General features: G+C 38.1%; 1 protein-coding gene across 9 annotated transcripts in view; it reads left to right on the forward strand.

Annotated features, from left to right (window-relative positions):
• The first annotated feature begins 10895 nt into the window (after positions 1–10895).
• Positions 10896–24367, forward strand: part of mcc (MCC regulator of WNT signaling pathway) — a 94655-nt gene continuing 81183 nt past the window's right edge. For all 9 annotated transcript variants that reach the window (XR_003443969.2, XM_027168010.2, XM_027168011.2 and 6 more), the window contains exon 1: positions 10896–11216. Coding sequence is in view for 8 of the 9 variants with exons in the window: in XM_027168010.2 (XP_027023811.2) it covers positions 11160–11216 (57 nt within the window). In the remaining variant the exon portion in view is untranslated. The remainder of the gene's footprint in view (positions 11217–24367) is intronic.

The raw sequence follows: 24367 nt of genomic DNA on the forward strand, positions 1-24367 counted from the left end.
AGCCCAGATTATCCACACAAATTGCAGATAGCGTTCCCCTGTGCATTGTTCCATCAGGCAAATGAATGCCACTTACCTTGATGTCTTTAAGGTCTTTGATGAGAAGGCTAAAGACTTTGTCCTGGCCAAAATACTTGAAGTCCTGCTCCCTGCAAAGCAAAACAAGCTGCATCTGGTCAATGCGTGATCTATGATGTGGAGCTGCATATACACAGAGTAATTTATGTTTTTTCCTGCCAGATCCCAGTGGGTTGGCTAATTTCAAAGCATCCTGATAAAGGATTAAACTAAAAGATGAGGCGACTGTATTGAGCAGCTCATTACATTTTAAGTTGCTACCATCCCATACTTCGCAAAGAACATCACAAGGACGGACACCAGAAAACACTTGTTTACGATGTTTTTTTAACTGATTCAATCTGTAATAGAGAACAGAGAGTTTCTTTAATCGCAACATATTGAGCAAAACACTCTTTGCGTGCCTAAATTTTCCCAAGACAAAGTGGAACTGGTGATACATAGTTGAAGGTATTTTTGAAAAATGTCTCTTTTTTGATCAGTTTTAAGTTTTTGTGAATTACAAGTCTGAAAGAGATTTTCACTTTGCAAAATTTCCAAAATAGCATTTATGTCTGCTGCTGCAACCTCCAATGCAGTCACTTTTTCTCTCATTTTAAAAATATGTGTGAGTGACTCATTTGATGAATTTCCTGAAGGTGATCAACAATTATTTGAACAGTGGAGGATGGAATCAGACATCTGGATTGCAGTTTGAGATAAAATAGAGCAAGATGTCTCAAAAACTGATCTTCATCCACACTTTCACCAAAGGTGCCTTGTTCCACACCATCGGTATCACTGCAAAGAAACTCATGTGGCATTTCATGATGCTGTTCAGAGCACTCAGGCATGCCATGAGGAAGTGCAACTGATTCAATCAGGTTAACCTCTGAACAATCACTGTTTTCTAGAAACATTGGCTGTAAATGTGGACACAATTGAAAAAGACTTATCACAGTGCTGAAATGGACATGAAACTCCCCTCTCTAATGTGAGTTAAGATGCTGATAAAATTTACTGTTAATTTACTCACAATTAAACCTGACATTCGCGACATGAATGTGAATGCGCATGTGTCTCACAAATGCAGGTAAAGTACTGCATGTGTATGCACAATGTTTGCAGGTGAACATTTTGAACTATGGAATGGCACAATCAAGCTATCAAACACACACGCGTATGAATTTAATCTGTCTCGACGACTTAATGTCCGTCGTTGGAGCAAATTTATTGAGTGCAAAAGTATGCTGTGCTCATATACTGTATAAAGCAAAGAAATAAATAATACAAATTCGATTCCCCGAGTGGCTTCAGTTAATAGAGCAGATTCCACTGAGACAGACGTGTGCTCGAGTTAACGAACCGAAGATGTTCCCATCTCCCACCGCCTAACAAATCCAAACTGCTAAAAGGCGGTGGGAGATTTCCCTCTATATTAGGGTAACTTTTCTACAACGAAAGAACAAAAATATGCAACCAGTTGCGCGCACACACACACACACACACACACACTTAACTGAGGAATAATAAATTTAGCATCCACTGTCTTCAAGCGCAAAATTAAATAAAATTAATACGATTAAAATGTACACGCTTATTTTAGATTCATCTGTGGTCTGCTATCTGTAAATGAGCATCAATTTCATACTTAATATGAAAACTGTGCAGATAACTTGCACCGAGAAAGTCAGTCAGTCACTCTTATCAACTGCCAAGTGCATCGCAACTCCGCCCCCACAGATCACGTGCTAATTTACGGTAGGAAACCGTAATTTTGGAACACAGTACTTTAACATTCTTCAGTACTTTAACATTCTGCTGTTAATTTACAGAAATTTTTTACAGAGATCTGACAAGCTTGAAACGGGCTGTTTCACCTTGTTTCCATGAAACATGATAGGACACAGTGTGTTTATGTGTCGGAAAAAAAGCTTTTTTACAATATTTTATGCTAAATAATATAAAATGTAATAGTTTATATTAAAGGCCAATATGTTGATAAAAATATGATCTACACTCGAAAATCTGATAATTCGTGTGTGGTATGATCATTTTAATGCAGTCTTAGGTATCAGCAAGTGTTTTGAGTGAATCCCTGCATGCATGTACAAAGGTGCCAGTCTCAGTGCCTTCCTTTAATGCTTTTTTCTTATACTGTAAACCATTTGCCACACATTCACAGCTAATTTAGCTAGTCAGATAGAGACTAGAGACAGAATCACATCAACTTAACTTTACTGTTATTTGCTCTTGCTGACATCAAACTCAAAGAGAACACAAGTTTACCTGCTGCTTTTCTCACATTTCACTCTCATTTTGTTTCTTTTTTCTCTTTTCATGGCCAGATGGATAGCTCCGCTTCATATTGCATACCTGCAAACTCACAAGAGGTGAAAAGGGTGACAAGGTTCAAAATCCTTATTTCAATGCTTCAAAATTTGCTTCAAGTGAAAAAAAGCACTTTTATTAATCCTATTTTTACCAAAATTTCTTGGAACCTTAATAAATTGATGAACACAAATATTGTTTTTTTGGCCGCCACAAGCCTTTCAAGTGCCTTTTAAATTGCTTTTTGTTTATCCACTGCGGCTTGAAGTCATTTTTCTGCAGCACTTGTGGTTGGTTAGTCACATGCTGCCACCTGATGCTGACACTCACCAGGAGATTCTTCATTAAAGTGTGGACCAGGCCCTGCCCACTTTTACAGACGGAGATGATATTGTGTCATAGTGGGCCTCAGTCTTTGAAACAGGCACATATCCAGGCCTGCGCCAAGCTGTAAAAGCTGCCTTGTCCATTTTCCATGGTCCCTTGGTGGAATCGTCCTTCAGTCTGATGGGTGACATCATAGACCCAAGACGCACCAGCATGAGCATCAGTCGTTTTAATTATGGTTAACGTTACTTTTCTTAGATAAGACATCCCTGATGGCGTGTGCAGCCTTAAATAACATCATAAACAGAATGCTATTTCGTGACTGACATTTCAAATGTTTTAAAAATGAATATTCATAGTTTAATATGTCCCTGCGGCCTACGGCAACACTGCGGTCTGTACAAGGGCCTTGCCTGTCAGTTGCTGTTGTCCATCCCTGACTTAACAAGCTTAATAACAATTGGTAAAAGTTTGATGCAGTAACATAGTTAAAAATGTATCATGGCAAACCTACTTGACTTACTATTCAATTCAAGTTTATTTGTATAGCGCTTTTTACAATAGAAATTGTCTCAAAGCAGCTTTACAGAACATAAACATAGAGCAGAAGGTAAACATAAGGAATAATAAAAGAAAAAAGAATTAACAGAATAAAAATTAAAGATTATTATTAGATATATATATATAGTTCACAAGCTGTATGTATTTATCCCCCTCTGAGCAAGTCTGAGGTGACTCAGGCAGCAGTGGCAAGGAAAAACTCCCTTAAATTGGTAAAGGAAGAAACCTTGAGAGGAACCGGACTCAAGGGGGGACCATCCTCATATGGGTGACATTGGGGGTTTTCCCTAATGGAAGCATGTATATCGAGAAAAGCAGACGTCCTAGAACTGATCCTTGAGGGACCCCAAGATTAACTGGCAATAAACTGGAGGATTCACCATTCAATTCTACAAAATGGTATCGGTCTGACAGGTAGGATCTAAACCAAATTAAAGCCTGGCCATGAATACCTGTGTAATTTTGTAAGCGATTTAGTGGAATGTTGTGGTCTATAGTGTCGAATGCAGCACTAAGGTCAAGTAGAACTAATTGGAGATACAGTCAAGTCAAGTCAAGTCAAGAAGCTTTTGTCGTCAATTCAACCATATATAGCTGTTGCAGTACACAGTGAAATGAGACAACGTTTCTCCAGGATCAAGGTGCTACATAAAACAAAGACAGGGCTAAGGACATGTAAGTAGTCTTAGCCACAAAAATGCAACTGTGCAACCTGGTGCAAACAGTGCAGGACAAGACAAACAAGACAAAAAAACAGTTACAAGACAATACAAAAAGTATAAAAAATGCAATACACAAAAGACAATAAACAGTAACAGAAACAGCGCCGACCGACCAGTGTAAATACTGAATGCTCCTCCCTGTATGCTGACTCGTTGTTCTTGTACTGATCTACCAGCACTGCTCGACTGGTTCCACCATCTCTCAGGGTAAGAGGCAAGTATACTACAAGACTCTTCTCTGTTCTGGCACCAAGGTGGTGGAACGAACTTCCCCTAGAGGTCCGGATAGAGGTCTGCGATAGTGCAACATTAAGGACAAGCACTTCAAAAGAATTGAATTTATACTGTGTTCTCTGGGTAACAGTAAGGTAATCACTAAAGATAGTGGCAACACCACCTCCACGACCAGTCTGACGAGGCTTGTGCTTATAGATATATCCTGATGGTGTAGACTCATTTAGACTGATGTATTCATTTGGTTTAATCCAAGTTTCGGTAAGACAGAGTGCAGTAAGGCTCTTTTCTAAGATGATTTCATTTACAATAAGTGCTTTGGGTACAAGTGATCTAATGTTCAGAAGCTCAATCCTTACGAACTGTTTTTGTTTGTTTCTTTGGCATTTTTCTGGTCTAATTACAGTAAGATTATTTCAAGAATTTCTCACGCATTTACTTTTTGAGCTCACTGCTGAGCAGACACAGTTTCTATAGGGTGAGCTATGTGTGCATTTTTTGTGTCAATGTGCTGAGGTGAAGGATGGCTATTGAAATTTAAATTTAAAGAGTAGTTTACCAGTCAGAAGGTGTTCGGTGCCCTGGAGATGTGGCCCGATAGGATCTCCGCTCCAACAATGCTGGGGTGCAGGCCATCAGCACAGAATAGCCTAGGACGCTCCCAGAAAACATTCCAATTATCAATAAAGAGTAGTTTCTGAGCCTGACACCATAACTGTAACTATTCATTTAAAGTGAAAAGTCTACTGAACCTTTCAATTCCTCGCTGGTACGTTGGAAGCGGTCCAGACACGATGATCCTCGCCATGGGCGCTGTGCTGCGAATCGTCTCCAGCAGGGTGTTGAAGTCCCTCTTCAGGATCTCCGAATGCCTCAGGCTGGTGTCGTTCGAGCCGGCATGAAGAACCACAGCTCTGGTGTTTCTGTTTACGACTCTAGGTACCTGTGCAGAGACATCAAGAACACAAGCACCAGGTAAGCAGTGAGTGCGAGCCTTACCTTTAGCCACAGTAGCACGGACGTGGCGGACAATGGAGTCTCCGATGATTATTATCCGAAGCGGATTATCCAACCAACCAACCAACCAACCAGCCTACCTTCCTACCTACCTACCTACCTACCTACCTACCTACCTACCTACCTACCAACCAACCAACCAACCATCTATCTATTGTCTATCATTTGCTTCTAAAAGATGAGAATGGACATGGAGGAGAGCAGAGTGGGAGAGAGCCACTGGACTGAGCAGGTCAACTCCCTGCCTCTCACGCCAGTCTGTGAAATGAAAATGTGGAAGATGCGAGAGCATTTTTACTCCGTTACATTACAACACTGCTCATCGTCTCAGGTAAGTTGTTTTTTCCTTCCAAATTCGGACATGTTTAAGGGTTAGTTATCACTAATAACAGAGGGGAGTAATATTACAGATATAGGTTAACTATAGTAAGTAAGATTAGCTCTCATAGTAAGGTTACATTAGGTGCTTAAAGAATACAGCTGTTTAGGAGATCATCACTGCAGTCTGTAGCGTGATAAGATAGGCCTACATAAAAGACACACACACACACACACACACACACACACACACACACACACCTCACACCTAGCCATTTCCTGCTGCACTGACTGCCCATTTGACTCGGACCTTCTTTCTTGTGCTGACTGTCCACTGATATTGGACTGGTTCCCCATTTTGTGATGTCCAACACTTAAGGTGTTAGCCCAGAATCTGGTGTTGATGTTGACCAAGTGCAAGATGTCACCTAATGGAACCTGATAAACAATAAAATTTGACTTTAACATTTAAGCAGTGAACACATATTGCATGACCTCTGTATTCCAGTGCATGTACACAGCTGTTAGTAAGTTAAAATTAAAATTGCTAATTCTTTTATGTAGGCCTATCTCATCACGCTACAGACTGCAGTGATGACCTCCTAAACAGCTGTATTCTTTAAGCACCTAATGTAACCTTACTCTGAGAGCTAATCTTACTTACTATAGTTAACCTATATCTGTAATATTACTCCCCTCTGTTATTAGTGATAACTAACCCTTAAACATGTCCGAATTTGGAAGGAAAAAACAACTTACCTGAGACGATGAGCAGTGTTGTAATGTAACGGAGTAAAAATACTTTGTTACTGTAATTAAGTAGAAATGTCACGTATCTGTACTTTACTTCGCTATTTAAATTTATGTCAACTTTCACTTTTACTCCACTACATTTCCTAGGTAAAATGTATACTTTTACTCCGTTATATTTCCACTAAGCATCTTCGTTACTACAAAATAAAATCAGAAGAAATGTGTGTGACTAATAAGGGAGATTTGGTGAATCACTGCTCCTAGATTGCATTGCACGCTGTACGGAGAAGCACAGGTACGCGCAGCGTGCACGCGCAGTCAGCGCTGGAGGCGTTTATCTATAACGTTAATCGGAAAGATGCAAATACAGCAACCAAAAGCAGTGAAATTTCACTATTCGTATTACCAGAGTTGTAGCACAAACAAAATATTAATGCAAACAATCCATACAATACTAAATAAAAATAATATTTATTGATTTGGGCTTTGTGAATATTAGTTTATTAATGACTGCATTGGACACACTGTTTGTAGAGAATGCACACACATGAACTGATCTGATTCAAGACTGGCATCATTACATCATGCATAAAGTTTTGGTGTCCACTTTTGCCATTTAATAATACCATAACTTTTGGCTTACTATGTAGTCATATAATATATAATATAAAACTATTCTTGTTTTAAATTCTCACTGAGGGCTAAAACCCCTAAAGATGAAACCCTATAACTGCCCCTGCACTTATGCCTACCGAAAATCACTGAAATTTTACTTTACTTCAAATACATTAAATATCAGAAAATTAATTTTGATACTTAAGTACAGTAAATATCAGATACTTTAAGACTTTTACTTGAGTAGTATTCTACCAAAGTCTTTTTCTAGTATGATACTTTTTACTCAAGTAATGCTTTCTACTACTTTATACAACACTGACGATAAGTGAGCGCTTGGCTGCTGTTCCACCATTTCGGCGCCAGTGGTTTAAAAGAGGGCGGGGCGCATGCGCACTTCGTGGAATCGATTCATCTTCCCTCGGATAGTAATGCCTGTGAACGTGATGACGTATTTTTGACAGTTGTTTCGCAGACCGTTTTCGTGTGTAAAAAAGAGGTGTTGTGAAAACAAGCGTTGTGTCTGTAATCTGTCATAGTCGTACATTTTGGAGTTGTATTTGAACAAACACACAAAATCTCGTATCTGTAAACTGTCGTGGCCGTAGATTTTGGGATCCAACTCCGCAAAATGAAAATTTACACACAAATGCTTTGAATTACGTACGATTATTATTGACAGTGTTTTTATTCCATATCTATCAAGCTGATGCCTCGCGTCTCTACTTCTAATGACTTTTTATGGCGGATGGCAAACCAACTTTTGGTGCATTCACCGCCACCAACTGGACTGGAGTGTGAAGCATTGGTAAGCAGATGACGCCTCACATCTCAATCATCCTCGCGTCTTTTGACCAATCAGCATTCAGAAGCAATATAAGGCAATCACCTATTTTTTCTGGACATCGGCAATTCTGAGGTAAGTTAACTAAGTTTGTTTCTAATTATTTTATGCTTTATAACTTGGGTACTAGTTGCTAAAGTTTGCCAAATCAAGTGTAGTCTGATAGTAAGTCATTGGGAGCAGCAGACTCGGAGCTCTCGCATCTTCCAATTTATATGCTTGGCTGAGTATTTTTATTCAATTGAGTTTACACTTTAACTTACTCACACCTTACTTCTTGATATCATATTTATTTGTCTCACAGCGTCTGCTTCTAGCCAGCTAGCATAACTAGCCTGTTAGCTCGGTTACCGCTAGTAGAAGCTCTCGCATCTTCCACATTTTCATTTCACAGACTGGAGTGAGAGGCAGGGAGTTGACCTGCTCAGTCCAGTGGCTCTCTCCCACTCTGCTCTCCTCCACGTCCATTCTCATCTTTTAGAAGCAAATGATAGACAATAGATAGATGGTTGGTTGGTTGGTTGGTAGGTAGGTAGGAAGGTAGGCAGGCAGGCAGGCTGGTTGGTTGGTTGGTTGGTTGGATAATCCGCTTCGGATAATAATCATCGGAGACTCCATTGTCCGCCACGTCCGTGCTACTGTGGCTAAAGGTAAGGCTCGCACTCACTGCTTACCTGGTGCTCGTGTTCTTGATGTCTCTGCACAGGTACCTAGAGTCGTAAACAGAAACACCAGAGCTGTGGTTCTTCATGCCGGCTCGAACGACACCAGCCTGAGGCATTCGGAGATCCTGAAGAGGGACTTCAACACCCTGCTGGAGACGATTCGCAGCACAGCGCCCATGGCGAGGATCATCGTGTCTGGACCACTTCCAACGTACCAGCGAGGAATTGAAAGGTTCAGTAGACTTTTCACTTTAAATGAATAGTTACAGTTATGGTGTCAGGCTCAGAAACTACTCTTTATTGATAATTGGAATGTTTTCTGGGAGCGTCCTAGGCTATTTCGTGCAAATTCCGTGAAATTTTACTTTACTTCAAATACTTAAGTACATTAAATATCAGAAAATGAATTTTGATACTTAAGTACAGTAAATATCAGATACTTTAAGACTTTTACTTGAGTAGTATTCTAAAAGGTGACTTTCACTTCTACCAAAGTCTTTTTCTAGTATGATACTTTTTACTCAAGTAATGCTTTCTACTACTTTATACAACACTGACGATGAGTGAGCGCTTGGCTGCTGTTCCACCATTTCGGCGCCAGTGGTTTAAAAGAGGGCGGGGCGCATGCGCACTTCGTGGAATCGATTCATCTTCCCTCGGATAGTAATGCCTGTGAACGTGATGACGTATTTTTGACAGTTGTTTCGCAGACCGTTTTCGTGTGTAAAAAAGAGGTGTTGTGAAAACAAGCGTTGTGTCTGTAAACTGTCATAGTCGTACATTTTGGAGTTGTATTTGAACAAACACACAAAATCTCGTATCTGTAAACTGTCGTGGCCGTAGATTTTGGGATCCAACTCCGCAAAATGAAAATTTACACACAAATGCTTTGAATTACATACGATTATTATTGACAGTGTTTTTATTCCATAGATAGACGGTATACTACGCCTATACTACTTCGCCTAATTATTGGATGGAAGTAAGCGGTCTTGGACGCAGCTGAAAGAAACAACCCCCCAAACTAAAAACTCTTTGGATCTACACGATTCACACAAATGACATATTTTGATTAAAAACGGTGAATTTCGCAGAAAAGCGACTAGTTTGCAGGTAGACAATATTATTGTCTACACAGTAAACACTAACACGTGCTATAAAATGAGGCAGGGGGAGGTGGGGCCTTGCCTAATTTGTGGGGCCCTACGAAACTTGTGTATTGAGCATAAAGTGCCGATCGGCTCTGGCCCTGTGCAGTTAAACTGCGCCAGTTCTAAAAAATCCTTCAGGTCTTGCACATTCTTTGCTTTTCCAGCATATTCTGTATATTTGACCCTTTTCCAACAGATGCTATATGATTTTGAGATCCATCTTTTAACACTGAAGACAAATGAGGGATTTTAATAACTATTAAAAAGGTTCAAACATTCAATGATGCTCAAGAAGACAACATTGTACATTTGTGAATTGAGGAACAAGTATATTATAACTGTTATTTGTTGTTAAACTAGCCTTTGCTACTTGCAAATTTTATTTGACACGATCCGGTAAGTGATTGATAGTGGATCTACAGTTGGTGATAGCTGGGGGCTATATGGACATGATTAGGGTGATGAGGTGTAACATTCCAAATTTTTCATAGGGTGGACATTTGTTAGTGTAACTGGACTAATTGAAATACCAGGGTACAAAAATAAATTACAATTTTAATTAATATATTATGGATCTTATACAAAAATAATAAATATATAAGATAAAAATGAAATAAAATTTAATCATTAGATTTCAAGTGTAATGTTAGAAAGCGGGGAAATGTAACAAATGATATTTCAGTTCAAGGTAGTTTTTATAATTTTGGTCATTTATAATCGCTGAAATGACCAGAGAGAAATTATATTAAATGAATGTGACGATCTGTGGCTGACAGAGTGAAAGGAAGTACCGTAGCCAGCAAGTGAATGAGCAGCATACTGTACACACATTTGCCTCTGTTCGTAATGTGCAATATGATCGTGCAGACGTCAACATGGGAGAGAAGCGTGATTCTCGCGGTCTCCGAACACCAGTTACTTTATGATCCAACTCTTGAATCATACATAGCGTGTTACCGAAATGGGCTAAATGTTTGCAAACTTAATTAGCATTTATCATGGTGAATGAAGTTAGGAGTACAAACAATCAATGCAATCCAGAAAGACCGCGAATAATTTTTGAGGAAACATGGGAACAACATTAAAAATAATACATATCATAACACAATATACATATTAATGATTTATTACGTTATCAATAACACTGTATTTAAAACAAAAAGATTGTTTTGGATAAAGTTTAAAAATTACTAAAGTTTATGTTAATACTTTTTAATAATTCTTATCACCTCGCGCATACGATCCTGATTGGACAACATTGGAATACATCACATCCGGTCGGCATATCGGATGCGGTGTAGTCGCACAAGTTTAAATTTTTTTTTACGGATCCGCAGATGGTCGGCACCTCACGCAGCGACCTTGCGACTCTCCATAGGAAATTAATGACTTCCGGTTTATCGGCGGTCGTTTGTCGTGTGCAGGCTGCTTAAGAAGACTCAAAGTCGTTAGCCAATAGCTAAATGCACCGGAAGTTAAAAACGGACGAATTGTCTGTGTCGCCATCGTTCCAAACTGTGGAATACAAAGGAATTTAGAGGTGGATTAACCGTAGAGTTCAGACATGATGGACTCGGGAGTGGCCGTGGGAGCTGTGGCTGAACCGCACGCAGACAGCAAGGTGAGGCGTGTTTCAGTACAGGAAGCGTGTGTGATTCTGCGGTCGGTTTCTCTCGGACCCTTTTCGTTTCGCTCTAGCCTAAACACAACACACTCCACGACACACATCTGCCATGTTCTTACGCTCTTATTTGTACAGTGTTCTCGGTTGTGCAATCCCCCCTCTCTCTGACACACTTCTGTTAGTGACAAACACCAAGTATATTATGCGTACTTTATCCCCGGCTTCTTGGCGAGCTCCAGGCTCTCAGAACTTAAAAAATAAAAGTTACAGATTTATTTTAGACCAAAAGGAGAGCCACGTTAAAGAGCTCAGTTACATGAATGAATAATAATGTTAAAAAAATTAGAATATCCAGTATAGAGAACGTTTAATTAGACGACAGGGTGAATGCCCTTTATGTGATGGGTTATATGTCCCAGGATGAACTATTTAACATCCGTCATTAGATGAGGCAGCGCTACCATCTTAATATACTGATTACACTGTGGCGCAGTGAAAGCCTTTATAGTTGTGACTCCACTAAACAACACTTTATAGATGGGACTGCACTAAACAATGAATTTAATGCGGACACTGAGCAGCACATTAACATCCAGTTCTGTCCGAGCTGATTCGATTTTCAGGGTTGGCCTGTTTGGAGCTTGATCTGTCCTTTTCCTTATTGTTTACTGTCGTTTCACCCAAATGAGGATGGATTCCCTTCTGAGTCTGGTTTTTACATCCTACCGTCACCCCAGCTTGTTCATTAGGGATAGGAATAGATAAGGGATAGATTTTTTCTGTTTCTATACTTCTGTAAAGCTGCTTTGAGACAATGTGAATTGTTAAAAGAGCTATACAAATGAATTTAATTGAATTTTTCACACTTGGCTGGACTGCTGTCAGGAATATTTCACAGACTTTTATCTGTCAGTTCCATGTTTCTGGAATTTACTGTTAATATTAATCTAATATTAATCTTGAATTTAGTATCATTTTAGTCTGTGTATAATTAACATTTTGTACTATATTTGCTATGTTCTGTAAAGCTGCTTTGAGACAATGTCCATTGTTAAAAGTGATATACAAATACAATTCTGAAAGTTTAAAAAACATTCTTATTTTATTTTACAAGCTAAATATGTGCAAGGACATTGTGACCAAACCCTTGCAGATCCATGAGTACATACACAATCCTTTCCTGTCAGGAAGGAAAAGAGTGACATTCCAACATAAGGGCAGAACACAAACACAAATAACCGTGAAAGGCTTGAAAGTTCAGACTATGATCTATAAAAGCCTTTCATTGTAGAAGTGTAAAAGGCAAGAGAACAAGCTACTGTCTTCATATTATATATATAATCATGTTTTATATTTCTGCATAAATATGACCCAAACATTAGCAGATTTTCATCCAAAAGCAGACAAAGTGAACCCAATCAAACAAATCAGACAAATAGATTGTACTTGGTCATTTGTTCCAATATTGTATATCTGTGAGAGGCAAAAGTATGTGACCCTCTAGGTTTGATACTTAATTTCAAGGTCAAATTAGTTAAATCCAACTGATTGTCAGTCAATGAAATCAGGTCTTTGTGAGTGTCATATTTTGTTTAAAGAACAGAGATATATCAAAGTGTGTTGCTCATGACGTGTGTTTTTGGAAGTGGATCTTTGCAAAAACAATGGAGATTTCAAAGGTCTTCAGAAAAAGTTATTGTTGCTCATCAGTCTGGAGAAGGTTAAAAAGTCCTCTCTTAAGTGTTTGGACTCCTTCATATAGATTCTGTATAAGTGGAATAAATTTAAGACCATTGGTATATTCCCAGACTGGAGAACCAACAAAAATCACTCTACAAGCAAGGCATGAAAGAGTCTGTTGGTTCAGAAAGGAATAGAGAGTAACTGCTAAGCAACTAAAGGCCTCTTTTACTTTGGCTTATGTTCATGAGTCTGCCATCAGGTAAAGACTGAACAAGCTTGTTGTGCAAGGCAATGTTGCAAGGAGAAAGCCATTACTCTCCAAAAAAGAACATTGCTGCCCATGAACTTTGCTAAAGATCATGTGGACAAGCCAGAGGACTATTGGGAAAAATAATTTTTGAATTGAGGATTAAAGTAAAACTTTTTATTTTAAAATGAGAATTTTTGAAGAAAGAAAATACTGATTTCCAGCTTTAGATCCGTGTACCATCTGTGAAACATAATGGTAGTAGTATCATGCTTGGCCTGTATTGCACAAAAGAAAAACTGTGGGAGGACAATTTCTTCTAGAATAAAATTCTTCTATGCTGTTGTGCAGGACTGATCAAAAGTTATCAGAAACTTTACTGATAGTTATTGTTGTACGAGGGCTCACAACAGATACTGAAAGCAAAGGTTCACATACTTTTGCAAGTCACAGATATGTGATGCTGGATCATTTTTCTCAATATATATGTGTACATGTGAGGAGGATGTGTGTGTGAGAGAAAAAGGAGGTGGAAGAAATTTGGCATGTCAGATGAAGCTGCACAATTTATGCCATTGTCAGTTGTCAATGATTTGTATTTTTTGAAGTAAACACTTTTTGACCCTTTTCTGTGTATATTCTGTCTTTATTATTCCTCTTCACTGAGAAGCCTACGAGTCCTTGTAGTATTTAAATATATGAAGGGCAAACTGTTTAGTTTCTCCCCAAAATCAAACTTTTTAAATGTAAATTACATTTATTAAAATTTTTTTTTTTTTTTTTTACAAGGGTGAGTTTTATTTAATTGCACTGAATATACTTACCATTTAAAACTGATTAACAGTGAATTTATGGTACTTAAAATGTTATGTTAAATGTTATTTTATAACCTACTAGTTAAATTGTTTAACACTGAGATGATTTGTTGCCCACATGCTACATACATGTGTGATTTATGTACACTTACTGGCTATTTTAATAAAAACATTTGCACATTTATCCAATAAGAAAATCATGTGGCAGCAGCACAATGCATAAAATCATGCAGATACAGGTCCATTAAACACCTAAATGGGGAATTATTGTGATTAACAGTAAAATGGTTGAACTGGCCATTTTCTGTCCTATCAACACAGCATTAATTGTCTAGTTCAGGCATGAATCCCTGCACTGATTGGTTCACTAGAGACTGGCAGTGTTGACTATCCACTACATTTCCTGTTTATATAATGCTTTATTATCACAAGACTCCTGGGCTTAGCCTCTGCATACGGGTAAGAAATTCTCTCCTTAGTGCAACAGAAAATACAAAAAAACAACAATAAAAAAAAAGATGAATGGGTGTGTTGTGTTACAGAAATCTAATAAAACATCCTGTTGTTTCTTTGCTTGTGGGCAAGCAAAGAACCCTTGGTCTGGGCAGGTTATGTCATGGATTAAGAGCTGGTGGAAGTCATGGATTAAGAAGGATCAATGATGTCCTTGACTTCTACCCATGCTTTCTCTTCTAGGCCATATCCTTTTGTCCTTGCTGATAGTCAGGGTGAAGACATGGATGGCCAGCCTGAATCTTTTGAGTCCTTATATCACATTGTAGTTTGACGTGAGCACTATCCCAAACGCATTCACTCCTCCTGATCCAATCATCCACTGCCGGCACCTCTGGTGGTTCCCCAGACCAAAGGAACAAGGTTGTTGATAACCTAACACACACAGAAAGGGGTGAACTGGAAGTCATTGGCTGTGCAAACTGCCCTCATATGACAAACATGGCAGACTTTCACATAGCCGGGAGATTGTTATTTGAATTCCTGGGTGTCCTGTGCTTCCGGAGCTATGAACCCACATTGTTGTTTTTTTTGGCTGAGGTTTTTGGGTACCTAAAGTCTTGTGGGTGGGCATTCCAGTGAGGTGGGGTTAGTTTGTTGCTTCATCTGAATTTCTTCCATGATAATCCAACAAACAGGATCTTTGATTACTGTAGGAGGTAGAATGGGGTCAGGGTTTGTGGTGGTGTGTGTTTGTGATCATGGGCGTAAATTCGTAAATCCCGGGGGGTGACATGTCCCCCCCAATCCGAGGATTGTCCCCCCCCAAAAAAAATTTATTTAAAAAAATATCGCACTCTCTATTGTGAAAAATATATGTATGTATGTATACCTAAATAATTGTGTAAGTAGACCCCCCCCCCCCCGCAAAAACTGGAGTTAGAAACAGTTGAGTTCCCCTCCGCTTCCTCACAGTGGTTTGACCCACTGCCTGCTTTCCCAGTTCATCTCACCTATTAAAATCTTACTTATCTAGTTGACGTTAGCTTGTTTACAATAGCTTGTTTACAATAGCTGGTTGCACAGTGCACTGTAACCTATAACCCTTTTTTAATTCCTTGTTTTTATTGTTGTGATAATTTTTATGATAGTTTTACTTTCTTTGAAGAAAAACTTTGAAAATAACCATAATGACGCAGTCTCCATGCTACAATAATAATCTTTATAAGTACAATTAGACTATTATTTGTGTCCCCCCCTTCAAAAATTTGCTAATGAGAAATTTTATATTTATTGCCCCCCTACTATTAAATGAAATTTAAAAAAATGAAAAAAAATATAGAATAAAATTTTTAAAGTTTAAAATAAAAAATATGTATTTTTATCTCTAAAGGCATCCTGAGACTATATGAGGAAGAAACTTTGAGAGGAATACAACTTAAAAGGGAAACCATCTTCCATTTATGTGGCACCTAAGCAACTTAGCAGCATAATTTCTGAGATCATTATAGACTTAACACACATTCCTTCCTGCCATTAAAGGAGACCCTCAACAGCAGTTCAAAGATGGTGCAATAGTCTCCAATTGTTTCTACCCACAACAGTCCTATGCATGATGACTCCAATCAGTGGTATGGCATCAGGATAGATCAGGCATCATGGAATCATTGAGACTGTGTCCTAAACACTATTTGACTGTTTTATAACTGCATGGCTTTATACGAAAATAAATAGGTAGTACTACAAAATATCCTGCATCTGTTGGTCAAAATTTGCTTAAGTAACTAGGGTATTGGGGTTTGATTGGCCTTATAGTTGGACAGTTGACAAGGTTCAAAGGTTAGGTTTTTAAATTGGGGGTTTGATAACTGCTTGTTTAAAATATTTAAGTATATAATCATTGCTAAGGAAACAATTTGTTAATTTTTATCACTTGTTTCAAATCAGCTTTAAGTAAGCATAGAAACAAAATAAATATTGCTGTTTATGCAAATCTGTCCCTAGCAGAGTGCACTACCAAACAATGAGACTCCAACCAGGAGTAGAGCATAAGGATGGATCAGATAGGTGCAGAAAAAGGAAGCAGGTGTTCACAAGTCACGGCAGTAGCATGCATAGCGAGAAAGATAGAGAGAAAATCATTAGACCATTTGTACAAAGTGAAGGCAGGGTCTACAGTAAGACTATCTATGAAAGCATAATAAGAAGAGACGCAGACACAAGTGCCCAAACATTCCACAGTCCGCAAACCTGAGAGTTTGTCGGGCCTGGTAAGGCGACAGCACCAAAAACATCCCAAAAACCCTATCTCCATTAAACCTCAAGATCTGCATCTTTATGTAAGGAAAAACTTTTTATTAAATGCTAGACTAAACAAATGTTTTTTTCACCCTTTACTTAAACACAGAGACTGTGTTCTATAACTCATTCATTCTGTAATAAAAAAACAAAAACAAACTCATTCAATGATTTATAGGACAGTAATACTATATTATAATAAATTAAGATAAGATAGGAGTGATGTGTTCATATCTTCTTATTCCATTTAGGACCCTAGGTGCTGCATTCTGGTCTAACTGGAGCTTGTTTATGCTTCTACTGGAATATCCAGACGATAAAGCATTATAATAATCCATTCTAGAGGTAACAAAAGCATGAACTAGTGTTTCTGCATAATGCAGTAACATTTCACATCTTAGCATAGCAAATTTCTGAGATGAAAGTAGGCTATCCTTGTCATATTATCTACACGAGTTTCAGAAGAGAGACTGGAGTCAATCACACAAAGTCTTTTGTAGCTGCACATTTAAAAACAGAAAGACCACCGTGAGTTACTCTGTAATCAGAAACCTTCTGGCGGTAATGTGGTCCTAGTATGAGCACATCTGTTGTCAGAGTTAAACAGGAGGAACATATTAAGTGCCCACTGTCTAATGTCCTTTACGGATTCTTCGATCTGCAATGAGCTGGTGTCTCTCATTTGACTCTCATCTGCTCACCTGAAACATATAGAGGAGTGTAATCAGCATAACAGTGGAAGCTAATAACATATTTATGAATAAATGCACCAAGGGATAGCATAGACATAGCTTCTCTTCTGGCTCTCAACGAAGACGGTCGCATTTTCTCTCCCTCTCCCTCCCCCTTACCTTACGTTGGAGAGGTGGCGGGTCGTGTGTCTGGCGGCTCTTTCCATGGAGGACATTGAAGATATCTACCTATTCTGAACCATGATAACAGGAGTTCTGCTGATTGGATTAGGCATTGCCCCGGTTTATCGAGGAAATCAGAAAATGGTAACAGCTGTCCAAAACCTCCCAAGTCATGTCATGGTTGATGCAGTGGGCAGAGCGGTCAGCACTGAGGCTGGGACTATTATCCGCAATATGGATAACATCAGGGGGGCACGGTGGCTTAGTGTAAGGCACAGGCTCCCCGTGACCCGAGAAGTTCGGATAAGCGGTAGAAAATGAGTGAGTGAGTGGATAACATCATGAAAAAGCTTACTGCTTTGGAAAGAACAATGGATCGATTTGTAGACCAGAATAGACTACGAGAGTAGTCGTGTAAATTGGAATGCGTCTACTCGCCCCAAGACCAAACAATCCCAATCTTATCTGCTTTCGGCTCCCCTCAACCAACACTGGCCTCGGCCAAGGCCGCTGTTGGAACAACAATTCCCCTGGAAGCGCACTGCAGCAAGACGCTCTTGCGTTCCTCCCCCCATTTCCACAGACACCTGCTGATTGTTGACTCTGTCTGGGACCTGATCAAGGCTGTCTCCATACACTTGCTGTGTATCGCTATGATAAACTTGCGGACCGAGGCACCGAGATTTGATGCCGGGAGCAGCGACTCTCCAGGCCTACACACTTACATACATACAAACACACACATGCATTCACCCCCCACCCCGCGCCTTCAGGACCTGATGGCTGCTTGCCTGTGCTGGATTACCTCCACCCCCCCCTCCCCTGTTGCAAGTTGTGTGTTTATGGCGTACTGTTTATGTGCTTATGTTGCTGAGGTGTTTTTCCTGTTCCCACACTGTACTCCCCAATAAGACCTGGGCCAGGAGAGGGCTGTCCCCTTAACACCAACAACATTTTCTAGCCTGTAAAGTAGAATTGCATGGTTAGTGGTGTCAAAAGCTACACTCGGATCAAGTAACACTGGCAAGAGGCCAGTAACAGGGCATTTACCACTTTAACCATTACTGTCTTTGTGCTATGATTAAACTTTAATCCTGAATGATACATTTCATAATTGTTATTCCTATGTAGATAAGATCATAACTTCTGTGCTATGCCCTTTTCTAGGATGCTGGAGATAAAGGGGAGATTTAATATTGGCCTATATTTTAACAGATGGCAGGGATCAAGATCCATTTTTTTAATCAGGGGACTAACTGTAATATTGATAATGTAGTTTGATGCCATTTGCGTTCTTATTTAGTTGATTCTTTTAAGCTTTGTGTGTGGTCATTGTACCATGGTGCTAGTTTTTTCTCTTTAATTATTTTGCTATTAAATGGAGCTACAATATCTAAGATGTAGCGTAAGTCTGACTCTGAGTAGTCAGTCACCTAATTGTGGGGTCAGACAGTGATTCAATCATGGATGATAATTCTGGGAGACTAGTGGTAAATCTCTCTGCAGATGTAAAGGTACTAGGGCTGTAGCTATCGAATATTTTAGTAATCGAGTATTCTACCGAAAATTTCATCGAGTAATCGGATAAAATGTATTTTTGCTTAATTAAAGAGCAATATTAAGTATACAAGAGAAAATAAGATTGGTCTCTTAAAATGAACAACTAATTGGTTTCCTTTTTTTTAATGAAAAATCAAGCATCGCTTTAGTTCAGGCAGGCCACGTCGTCAAGCATGCATCAGCTGATAATCAGCTGTTCATGACCTGTACCAATCCGATTACGACAACCATATTATCCGATCCTTTAAATTCCCATTCTTTGTCCCGCTTTATAGCGTATCACTGCTGCTGCGATTTAAACTCCCTCCTCCAACCCCGACTCCACCTAGCCGGAACCCGTTGTTCGTGTACCAGTTTACGTTATAAATCTTCATCATGTATTTGTTTTTTTTCTCTCTCTCCCTCTCTCTATTTACTTATTTATTTATTTTTCAAAACATGTAAGTGAGCATATTTAATACTATGCAATACTCTGGACGGACGCATGGATTTTTGCCCAGAACAGAACCATACCGCCAACACTAACTGTATGCGTATCATCTAATAAACCCTCATTTGACAAAGTGGTCCTGACTGAAATGAACTTTTATTTTTTAAATGTATAGTATGCAATGCATACAACATGTATGTATAGTATGCAATGCATTTTTTCTATCAAAAATAAACATTTAGATATTATCCACTGTGAACAATGACAAAGTTGACTGAGGAGAATTAAGTACATTTTAGTGCCATACATTCTGGGCTTTAAATGAACCCTTTTCTGAGATGCAAAAAAAAAAAATTACTTTAAAATCACTTTTTAAAGTATCGAAACTAAGGCATATATTAAAATAAACAACAACAACAATAATAATAGTAATAATAATACAAAAATACTGCCTTTAAGTCATGCAACTTAACTTTCAGAACTAAAAGATTCAAAATCTACAGCTCAGGCATAACATAAGCCTTTAGTGTCTTCTTGGAATGCTTTGTGGTATTTAAGAGGCAATAACATGGACAGGAACTTGGACCTAGAGTCCATGCATGGTTTCACACCGAGTGCAGGACAATGACCCCATATACACCTCCAGGCTGTGTAAGGGCTATTTGACCATGAAGGAGAGTGATGGGGTGCTGCGCCTTGAAGCTCATCAAGAGAATGCCAAGAGTGTGCAAAGCAGTAGTCAAAGCATTTGAAGAACCTAGAATATTTTCAGTTGTTTCACACTTTTTTTGTTATGTACGTATATAATTCCACATGTGTTAATTCAGTTTTAATGCCTTCAGTGTGAATCTACAATTTTCATAGTCATGAAAATAAAGAAAACTCTTTGAATGAGAAGGTGTGTCCAAACTTTTGGTCTGTACTGTATATATATAATTAGTGCTGGGCAACGATTAAATATTTTAATTGCAATTAATTCAATAATGAAATCAAAAGTAGTGTATTGCGTAATTTTATTCTTTCAAAGTACTGCTGTATGAACAAAAGTGCAATAACATTTGGTTTGTCAAAACTTTAAACAAATAAAGTGTTTTTTTTACAGCAGTTAAAAGTTAGTAGCAGTTAACACTTCTTGTATATCTTAACTTAAACATTAATGTAATCAAATTAAATATAACATTAACGTATAAATAAAACATTAATGTTTTATTAAATAAAGCATTAATGTTTTGTTTAGTTTGAAAAAAAAATGTCCAGAACCTTATAACTGGCCCCTTCCGAGCAAAAAAAAAAAAACTTTCAGTGATGCAGGTATGTGGACAAAATTAGTGCATTGCATTTAAGTGATACTTCAGACTCGAAGTACTCCAATGATAAGACAATTCAGCTTTGCAGTGGTTACAAATAGCTTTAGTTCTATCAACTCCACCGTGTGGAAGAGGTTTAAAATAAAAATGTCCATTTAAGATTTGGTACCTTTTTCTATTTTTATGTCCGCACCAGATATTTTCTGTTTCGCGCTGTATCTCTCTTAGGCACACAACAAATGCATTGGTTGAGACGCGTGATGACGCTCATCCCAAGCAGCCAGTAGCTGTATGTGTATTCAAACGCAGTGAGCAACGGACTTTCAAAATAAGAAGTACGTTAACGCCCGATAAACTAATTGTCGGCGTTAATTAATTAATCAACACGATAAAAATGCATTAACTTGCCTATATATGTATATATATATATATATATAAGAATATAAAAGTCTCTCTCTCTCAACATGTGTGTGCTTTAAAAGTCTTTAAAGGAGCATGTGATGTGATTGCAATGAAGAAAGGTAAGCATATCAACATGATGCTCAGAACTGAAGCTTGTCCTGCGCTTTGAAGCAATGTTTCCTTTGGATATTTTCTGTCATTTTCTCCTGTTTGTTTCTTCTCTTTGCTCATTAATGTGCTTACAAAGCACATTCTTATTCTCTTGCATACTTTATTATTATTATTATTATTATTATTATTATTATTATTATTAATGTGCTTGCAAAGCACATTCTTATTCTCTTGCATACTTCTTCTTCTACTTCTTCTTCTTCTTCTTCCGGACACATTTTCGGCGCGTAATTGTCCCGCAGCTTTTGTCCTAGACCCATAAATGAGGTGTCAAATCGACCGGCTCATTGAGGAGAGGTGTGCTATCTATTTTGTAAGCAATCAGAATTCCAGAATTCCCAGTATGGAAGTTCAAAGGGGTGTTTTTTCCCCATAGACTTGAATGGGGAATCTCTCTGTAGATGTGCTAACATCCAAAAGAGGGCAGCAGACACCAGTGAATCTGTGTAAAGGTCTTTAATTAAAGCTTGTTGCTATATTTCACAGTGAGCTTCAGTTTCATTTCATATATATATGGTGGGATCGCCCCCTATTTTCATGATTTTCGTTTGATTCGTTAGACCCTGGACTACAAATCTGACGGCTCAGTGTATTTTTTTAAGCCTCCTAGGACAAGTGAGAGCCGAAAACAAAGGACGGAAGTGCTGTTTTTTCGGTCAGAAACGCATTTTGGATTAAAGCGTTTTTGATTAAAAGGCTTACATATTCCAGTTCCTTAGACTCTTGGGGATTTTTTACAAGCATTTGTTTTGGAAAATATTACCCCAGTGACGAAAGGTAAGCGCCGCCTATTTCCGGTGACTATCAAATTGGATTAAATTAGTATGATGGCTATAAATCATATTATGCTTTCTGTGTGGGCTTAATAAAATCCCGAGAATCTAAGCTTTCAAACACTATAACATTTAACGTGTTGGCGTGCCTTGGACAGCACGGCGGTCACATATGTTGTTGTTTCTGCCATTTGTATAACTTTTTGTTGTTTTCAACTATCAGTGTAGTTTTTATAATTTTTTATTTTAAGAGCAGCAATGGCTCTTTTAAGAGCCACCCATTAATGAAAATTAAGCGCATTTTTTCTTTGTCTCCTCACATTACATAATTATTTTTTGACATGATATGACACGTATATCACAAAGAATGATAAGAATGACTGTAATATAATAAAGCTTGGGTATCTCGTATTCCTAGATGGCCTAGTGGATAGCGAATCCGTTTAGCATGCAGAGGTTCGGGGTTCGAATCCACCCTTGGACAGTTTTTTTTTCTAAAACTTTGTAATAAAGGTTCATTAGTTGACATTAGTTACCACATTACTTAACATGAACTAATAATGAACTGCACTTCTACAGTATTTATTCATTTTGTTCATGTTAATTTCAACATTTACCAATACATTATTAACACCGTGTTAACATTACTTAATATACTGTGAACTAACATTAACAAAGAATAAACTTTATTTTAACAATGATTACTAAATACAATAATTTATTGCTCATGGTTAGTAAATGTTAGTTAATACATTACATTTGAACTAATGATCCTTATTGTAACGTGATTATATTTTTTCCCAGTAGCTAATATACTGTGAACTAACATGAACAAAGAATAAACTTTATTTTAACAAAGATTACTAAATACATTTATTGCTCATGGTTAGTAAATGTTAATTAATACATTACATTTGAACTAATGATCCTTATTGTAATGTGATTATATTTTTTCCCAGTAGTTAATATACTGTGAACTAACATGAACAAAGAATAAACTTTCTTTTAACGAAGATTACTAAATTCAATAATTTATTGCTCATGGTTAGTAAATGTTAGTTAATACATTACATTTGAACTAATGATCCTCATTGTAACGTGATTATATTTTTTCCCAGTAAAATCAGTGATTAATGCTTTAGTTCAAGATCTTCATGGCGCTTGTTTCAGAAAAATGGATATTCAGGTGTGCTCTTTTGTTGCAGGTGAGAAACTAGTCTGCAAATATAACCATAGTAACTGTGCAGCCATACCCTAGCAACCATGTAGTGCACCTTACGAACCATATTGCAATATAAAGAAGCCATATCTCAGTTACACAACATAAAACAGCACGATGAGGGGAACTGACGTCACGTGTAGCCCCACCCCCAAAATTAGCAAAATAAAAAAAATTAGCACAACATGGACATGTGACATATCAAAACACTCAGCACGATGAGGGGAACTTGCCACGGGCAAGCACATTCACATTTTCTTTAGGAAATGTACCGTTCTAGTTATCGAACCCTTCTGTTTTGCAGCTCGCACTAACATGCGCCCTCAAATCAAAAGACGCGCACGCGCCCTCAAATCTCCTTCTGCTTTGACGTAAGCGCATTGTCACACAAACGCACACACACAATAATTGCACAAGAACATGACGAGCTTTAAAATGAAATAAAAGAAGCTTTGTGGCAGAGGAATTTGCCTCGAATAATTTTTGTAATTGAGTTACTCGAATTACTTGAGGAATCGTTTCAGCCCTAAAAGGTACTTTTAACAAAGTGATGTGGCAAATTGCATATATTCTGTCCAATATGCATTTTAAATCAAATGAGATAATAGTCTGAGTTAACTTCCTTTGGAAGTGTGACTATATAGTCACACTTCCAATCAGAATGTTAGAATGAGATCAAGAGTGTGATCCATTATTACCAAGAGATCCATTATGCTTGGGCATGTTTGATCATTATATCAGGCTACTAGTTTTTCCTCCCTAATTATTTTTAAGTGGAGCTACGTTATCTATGATGTATTGAAGCATTGATTCTAAGTACTCAGTCACCTGATCAAATTCTGTGGGGTCAGATGGTGATCCAGTTATGGATGATAACTGCACTATTGATGAAACTATCTGTGATAGCAGACAAGTTGTATGTTTGACAGTAATGTG

Source organism: Tachysurus fulvidraco, chromosome 26 (genome assembly GCF_022655615.1).
Source record: "Tachysurus fulvidraco isolate hzauxx_2018 chromosome 26, HZAU_PFXX_2.0, whole genome shotgun sequence".
Taxonomy (NCBI): Eukaryota; Metazoa; Chordata; class Actinopteri; order Siluriformes; family Bagridae; genus Tachysurus; species Tachysurus fulvidraco.